This window comes from Daldinia caldariorum (genome assembly GCF_022478825.1).
Source record: "Daldinia caldariorum strain CBS 122874 unplaced genomic scaffold F4812scaffold_4, whole genome shotgun sequence".
Classification (NCBI taxonomy): Eukaryota; Fungi; Ascomycota; class Sordariomycetes; order Xylariales; family Hypoxylaceae; genus Daldinia; species Daldinia caldariorum.
The window spans coordinates 1,956,366-1,963,790 of NW_025953040.1; the positions used below are offsets into that span (position 1 = coordinate 1,956,366).

Genomic DNA, 7,425 nt, shown 5'->3' on the forward strand with positions numbered 1-7,425 from the left:
GATTGAAGCTTGACCTTGCTCTATTCTTCGCGCGCCAACATTAACTATTTATTTTTTTTGTCCCTCGTCCTCTCCACTACTCGGGCCACAAGTCGACGTCCCTTGTTCGCAAATTGGCGTTTGTCTACAGCGCGTACGAATAATAATAAACATAGTACAAATACATGCGCCCCGTTGTTACCAGGAACCTTAGGAACCTTGGAAAAGACGCCCACCCCGTCCAAGCTCAGGCATACCCGGGGACTCAAAACTCTTGGAGACTTCTTGGAGCCACACCCCTACCTCCCCTACCTTACATAGTAAAAAGCCTTAACCCTACCTTGGATCTGTCACATCGATTCTAGTGTCCCTAGCCGGGAAGTAGCTTAGCTTCCCGTTGGCGCCTTTGTCTCAGCATCGACAAGGTACTCTGCCACGGTTGCTTGCCTATCCCCATTATCCCTGTCCACCACGCAGCAACCTTATCCTTGACCCGCCAGAGTTACATATTATAACAACCGTCATTCCCTCTCACCCACGGCGCATCTCTTTTCTCGATCCTTTCCTCTATCACGGCGACTTCTCTGCAGCTCGTAGGCATCCCGTCTTCTTCACCCTTCCGAGTCATTCACTTGACTTGAAGCTATTCAACAATCAACTTTCTCCTTAATTACCACTTTGACACAATCAACCATGCCTTCAGTCAAGCCGAAGCTCGCGCAGCTAAAGACGCCGGTCACGGCAACCTTCCCTTCGGAGCTCTCTGCTCTGTCGGCCAAGACACCTCTCTCAGCCGTCCCGGACTTTATCAAGGAGGAGTACCCTAACGGTGCAAAGACCCCTATCACTCCACCTACGGCTTATATGGATTTCTTGAAGGCTATGTCCATGCCTTCACCACTCATCCCGGGGAAGAGATCGGGAACGAGCAGCCCTGACGATGACTCGACGCAGGATTCGGTTCCGTCTACTGCAAGCAGCGAACAGACAGACTGTTCGTGCAAGTGCGGCAACCGTAAGTCGCTAACTAGCTTCCCCACAAGCCCTCTCCCAAGCCAGCCTATGTCTGCACCACCAGCGGGAGTAACATCGTTCCCGAGCCTTTACATGCCTCCATCCCCGGCTATGTCAACGATAGATTCGCCGCTGAGTTCGGCAGCACGATCTCCGTTCAGCGCAAGATCGGTGCGATCACCATTTGACTGGGAAGCGGCATTGAAGTCTAGGTACTCGCAGGGTTGCAGGGCGCACAAATCGTCAGCCAAGAGTGTACGTCATATTAGGGAGGTTGTCACGAGGACCGTTACATATACGCCAAAGATGGAACCGGCGCCCAAGGGCAAGCGGAGGAAGACAACGCATCTGGACTGTTCTAAGGTCCAGGCAGCGGCCGCGGCGGCAGCAGCAGGCCGGACAAACACTGTTTAAGCACTTGATTTCAACCATCTCACCACAATTACTTACCTTGGGTATTCAACCACGAACGAACTAAAATCACGACACACAACCCCTTAATTCTATTTTGGCCTCTACGCCAGGAATTGAAACTTAGCTTCCATTTGTTCATATCTATCACCCCCTCTCACTCACTCATTCACACGCTCACACGCGCATTACCGACTTACTCGTTCTCTCTCTACATCTCTATCTCCTTCTCCGATATACTTATATCAGTATCAAATTAACAACGAAACCACCGTTGGGATCGATGGACCATTCATATCCAGCAAACTTGATTTAAAAACGGTGGAGACGACTTTATGGCTTCTTATGATCTAGATCCATGGCGTATCTGGCATTACAAAGAGGGGGTTTTTTTGGGTGGATTTCTGTTAAGAAACTATGACGGAGTTTATTGGCGTTTTTACTGGTGGGCATCAGCAATCCTGGGAATCGGAGGCTTGCGCAGCGATACCACGGAATTTTGGATCGCTTTTATTATTATTTTTATTTTTTCATGTATAGGCACAGGCGGGTGGTGCCCCTTTGTGGAAAGGGGGACCAAGGGGAGCGTGGCGAGGGAGCAAATACCGATAGGTTGCTGTGTGATAGGACCGGGTGGAAAGGTTTTGGTGTAGCCAACTTTCACGCAATACATGGCATCCCTTAGCTTAGTAGAGCTTAGTGCCCAAACAATAACAATACGTGTTTGACGAAGAATTGGTCTATAGGCGGGCCCCAACGTGAGAATTACCTTTTTTTCATTCTGCGAGTTTTTGTTTATTTATTTGTGTATGTATTCGTATGGAGTTTGTATGGAGTCGCAGACGGGAACGGACGGTGGACGTTGTTTTCCCTCTTGCCGCTAAGGCGACCTAGAATGCGGCCGGGAGGTTGGGCTCGTAAGCGTTGACGATTCGTCCGTTTGGCCTGAAGCCAAGTTTCGGTCAAGGACGCGGTCGTCGTTGGTGGCCCTCATCCCGCTGCCTCCGCTTTTGCTCTCTCTCTTTCTCACTCACACACACACACATTCTCTCTTTCTGGCTGGCTATCTGTATCTCTCTCTCTCTGATTTCACTCGCACAAAAAAAAGCTCACACTCGCACAACACACGGACTTTTTAATTGTTGTGACCACGCGAACTGTCCGCGGTAACGTGGGAAAGCCAACCGAGATCGAGAAGGTGCTTGACCAAGATCGCCCACGCGCGCACATACATACCTCATACATACATACACTACACACACGTACCTATACACACGTACACACGCACACACTTTATTTATTTATTTTATTTTTCTTTGCTCTTACTCTACTATTACGTAGTATATCACCGTCACGAGGTGGCTGTTTCATTAACAGAGAGGCCTCGTGAGCACAACGTATACTTACCTCTTACATACATACAACTTACCTGGTAACTGGGTTAAGAAGAAGACTCCGGCTTGGTTCTGCTTGTGCTAGCTACCTAGCTACCTCTCTTACTATTACTATTACCTACATAGTACTACCGCTTACGGCATTAACATTTCTAGGACGTGTCTGTCGTCTTGGCTAGGTATCTCCGCTAGCTAGAGAAGCAGGCTACCGTGGCTTAACTTTTTACCTGCCTACCTCTTAGACTTATACCTACGTACTTACAACTTACATACTTGCTACACGCCTTAGCACACCTCGACGCAGCGTACCAGGTATGTCCTATCCAGTAGGTTAGGTAGGTCTTACCTATTATATGCGCTAGGTATGTACCTAAGTATACTTCGCGACGCCCGACTGCTGTGCCTTTTACACACGATTGGTCGGTTTGTGCGTCCCGACATCCTGGGACTTGCATGGCGGGGCTCTCTCGACGAGGGGTGGTGGGCAGCACAAGGACAGGACAGGGATGCCAATTTCTTAGAGGACCTAAAGGAAAGAAAGAGCAAAAAAAGATCACAGAGAAGAAGAGACGAGTCACGAAAGAGAGAGTGAGTTTTCTACTAGTTCGGTTTCGCGTTAGCGTGGGCTACGACGCTATAAGCGGCATCACGGCAGCACAGTAACACAGTAGGTAGCACAGCAGCAGCAGCAAAAAAAAAAAGTTAAGCTCTAATGTCTTTTAAGGAAGAAGTTAGCAGCAGCAGCAGCAGCCCCGGGCGCGCAATCTTCAACTTTTTTTTTTTTGTGCTTTTAAGCGCTGGAGTCCCATCGCACCGAGGTCGCGACCCCATTGGCTAGAAACCTTAGCCTTAGCTTTTTTTTTCACAAAGGGGAAAGGCCTATGATTGGGAAGGGGGGAGGGAGTGTGTCATGCAGCGGTTCGAACTCGGTTCCCGCTTCGCTATTGGTTGCGCTGGGGTCCAGTTAAGCGCCCGCGACCTTTTTGCTTGTTGGATTGTACCTTTTTTAGTTTCCTTTTTTTTCTCTTTTGAGGTTGAATACAGAGGTTGATACATACAGTAAAACCTCGCCATAGCGAAGCTACAGTATAACGAATTCATGCCTTAACGAATTAAAGTCCCTGTTTTTTGATTTTTGTATGCAATTTAACGAATTTTAATTGTTATCGAATTTCGTTAGAATTTGGCTTAGTCACCACCAATTCGTTATGGAGTAAGTACGAAGGGCCGGGCCAAAAGTCTTGCACATGCCAAGCTTTTAGTCGCGGGAATTTAACGTGCACAATTATAATAGCACTGTATTGACTTAGTACTAATTCTGGGGGAGGATAGTAGCTTGTATGCTGTATTTTAGGGGGCTTACCACTATAGCTACAGGGGAGCTAGCTGCTATTGGTAGATCTGACACCGTATAGCCTTCTTTATTAACACATACTAAAGTGGGTAGCTTACCTAAGCGAGGATGTGCAAGACTTTTGGCCCGGCCCTTCGTAACGTTATACCTTTTTAAAATAGCGCTAAGCCATTTTGGGAAAGAATATCCCTAATTCCGCTTAACTTTTTACCTTTTCCAAGCTTTTCAAGCATGTTTAGGTACGTACCTAATGCGCGTTCCCTTTTTGGGACTAGCTCCATTTTACTACTTAGAACGAATTCAAGCCATAACGAATTAGAATCACTGTTTTTTGACATTCGTTATGGCAAGGTTTTACTGTACTTCTAACAATACCTACCTCCTACTCTACTTACAACGTAGAGGTGGTCTGAGTAGGCAGTGCTTCTTCCTTTCCTCTTGTTTCATCCCCAGATCTTCATCCGCCGGCCCCCTCCTCGAAACGGGCGTTACGATCCCGCCGGGAGGAAAGCAGGCAGATACACGGATGGAGAAATATATTAGATATATACCTACCTACCTACATACTATACAATACCTATATATCTTTAGTTGTTGCACTGGACAACTGCAGGGTAAATACCTAAGTTAGGTACGGTATGGTATGTACGGGGGAAACCGGGGTTTTCCTCTGTTTTTTCTCTCTTTTACTGCGTTGGGAATATGAAAGAAAGAAACCAAACCAAACCAACCCCCTTTCCCCCTTCGATCGACCAGCGGTGAGGATGTATATGAGAAAAGCCTTTTTTGTTATTGTTATTGTTATTGTTCGTGTCTCTCTCTCATTTTCCTTTTTGCCTGCTGCGACGCGGACGGCCGCCGCCGAAGTGGCCATCCAACCCGGGGGGGCCAGATGTTCAAGGTGCTCTCTCTCTCCCTACAAACGGCAACCGGGCGAAAACATACATACGCCCGTATACGCGCCGCGGAAGTGGATAACATACTATAGCACTATAGCGCCAACAGGCAAAGTAGGTACCTACCTAGATTGGGATCTCGCTCGCCAAGACCTGAGAGAACCCCCTCCCCCAAATGTGACGAGGAAGGATATTGATGCCGGTTGCTTTGCTTGATCACCACCAAGGCGAGCTCGAGCACAGCAAATATGTGCAATACGCAACATATATACGTACATATATACGTACATACATACACACATACCTCCAGGTCAATGCGTTATATCACACCCGTGGAAACGGTAGCAGTGCGCCGTTCTGTCACGCATCGGGGTAGACGACAGAAAAAAAAATTGTGACGAGGGCCGCAGTAGTCTCTCTATATGCCTTACCTTACCTCATTAATATCCCGCGCCGTAACTCTTTTTAACTTCTATCCAGATTGAGCGGTCGGGTCGGGCTTGTCCTCCTTATATCGAAAGTCCATTACCGGATCTCTTATCCGATATATTAATATCTGAATGTATATGTGCCGTATATGCGCGTGCGCGTGCGCGTACGTACGTAGTATATCCGAATTCTATTACATACCTAGTTGGCCTGGCAGCAAATAACCATCGACCTATCGTGAAGCTCGGATATCTATCACAATTCCAATCGAGAGGGAGAGGGAGAAAGAGAGATCCTTTTACCCTGGCTAGTTAGTTTAGGTAATTAGTCCCAATCGACGCGTTGTTCTGGAAGAGGAGCAAAGAAGATGGTTATTCTCCGACACGGCCAACGCCAACCCCTTCGCGCCCTGATCGTCGTCCGTGCCCCTCTCCCCTCCCCAACCCGTGGGGATCTATATTAAAGTCCCGTTATTGCTGTGATTATCTACTACAACCACATACTGCACCGTACCTCTCGACACCGCTTAGTTACCTGTGTAAAAGCCTCTCGAAAAGAGGGCTCGCCGCAGTCAAAAATCTACCTAGGTCTAGGTAGGGTTTAATACCGGTGCTCTACGTACGATGAGCGAACTCTTTTCCTATCATTATTCATCAGAAACTATCAGTATTGCACTGTTATCTTGCCCCTCTATGTACCTCTACCTAAGGTACTGACCTAATGTAAGTTTGCGGCGAAGGCATATGCATGTAAGATGAGGCTTTTTTTTCTTCTTCCAATGCTAGGTATCTCATTCTATCCCTCTCTCTCTTCCCCAAGATAGAAAGACCCTTTCCCGACGAACGGTCTTGTCTCGCACGTGGGAAGAAACACGCTTATGATGTATCCCTGGTTTGGTTCTGACGGGTCCTCACCGCAACGCAATACCCCCACGACTTGGACTAGAACTAACCTAGGTATTATGCATACCTACTTATGGTAGGTATATCAGAGATGCGAAACGACGCGTTGTGGATTCGCGATGGATGATTTTTTTTTCTTCTTTGTTTTTTCTTTGGGTGGTTACTGATAATCTATTTAGGTACATCATACCAGGTAGCCTTTCTCCTTTTTTCTTTTTTTGCGTGTGTGTTTTACTTGCGTCTGGTGCTTACGCCGCACGTTCCCGCCGCAGCCTCGCATGGCCTCGGTGTCTCGTGCCTGCAGTTGCTTCACTCAGACCTCTCTCTCTCTCTCTCTCTCTGGTATGGAGTACCTACCTACCACTATTGTGGGTTTCGAGGACGGGGAAATTCAGCGAGGAAATAGTGTAATGTTGACTCGTAGCGACTTTTTTGTAAGTATTACTTAGTGCATAGATAGGTACCTACATATTATGATATCTAATCCTTGACCGGCTGTATGTATTGTACCTATTACTTACTTCGGCCGGTTAGCTTGCCGGCGGAATTTCAACTCGCCTTGGCTTCGCTTAAGAGCCGTGCGTAAGGCTTTTTCGGCTCGTGCCGGTGCCGTATTCTCTACCCCCTCCCCCTCTCCCTCCCCCCGCGTATTCTAGGCAACTTTTCGCATATAAAGACGAGAAGAGGGAGGGAAGGACGGGGTTGAGGGCACATACCTAATACTGGCTATCTATCTTCTTTCCCGTCTGACTCACGTATCCTTGCGATGCTGTCGAAGAGCTGAAAGAGCCCGGCTGCCTATTCGCAGGCTCCACTTGTACTGCGCCTAGGTATTCTCTCGTGCGGGATAAGTCCTGCGTATTACCTATCTTGTCGCCTATCCAGGTGCACGCAGCACGGGTCGTTGGAGATGATGCCTCTACGAGCAGCTACTTCGGTACTGTACCTATGCATATTGAAACGGATGCCGCTGTTTGCCGACGAATGGGATCGTGGGTGGTAAGGGTACCTTAGGTAGGTATGTATGAGACTTGGGTATGTGTACT

At 47.9% G+C, this 7,425-nt stretch overlaps 2 protein-coding genes across 2 annotated transcripts; both read left to right on the forward strand.

Annotated features, from left to right (window-relative positions):
* The first annotated feature begins 508 nt into the window (after nucleotides 1-508).
* On the forward strand, nucleotides 509-1,573 carry F4812DRAFT_317669 (uncharacterized protein). Its single transcript, XM_047931404.1, has one exon. It carries the CDS (start codon nucleotides 673-675, stop codon nucleotides 1,405-1,407), a length of 735 nt encoding a protein of 244 aa, XP_047792520.1. The 5' UTR covers nucleotides 509-672; the 3' UTR covers nucleotides 1,408-1,573.
* A 3,005-nt stretch (nucleotides 1,574-4,578) lies between these two features.
* F4812DRAFT_421880 (uncharacterized protein) lies at nucleotides 4,579-5,901 on the forward strand. Its single transcript, XM_047933600.1, has 2 exons — nucleotides 4,579-5,162; nucleotides 5,529-5,901. The coding sequence occupies exons 1-2, from the start codon at nucleotides 4,791-4,793 to the stop codon at nucleotides 5,790-5,792; spliced, it is 636 nt and encodes a 211-aa protein (XP_047792521.1). The 5' UTR covers nucleotides 4,579-4,790; the 3' UTR covers nucleotides 5,793-5,901.
* Nucleotides 5,902-7,425: the final 1,524 nt, after the last annotated feature.

Excerpts from the sequence above, each read along its gene's own strand:
- F4812DRAFT_317669 (XM_047931404.1), top strand. The coding sequence starts at position 673 with ATGCCTTCAGTCAAGCCGAAGCTCGCGCAGCTAAAGACGCCGGTCACG.
- F4812DRAFT_421880 (XM_047933600.1), top strand. The coding sequence starts at position 4,791 with ATGGTATGTACGGGGGAAACCGGGGTTTTCCTCTGTTTTTTCTCTCTT. Across the intron at positions 5,163-5,528 it reads CTATAGCGCCAACAGGCAAA|ATTGAGCGGTCGGGTCGGGC; the intron begins GTAGGTACCTAC and ends ACTTCTATCCAG.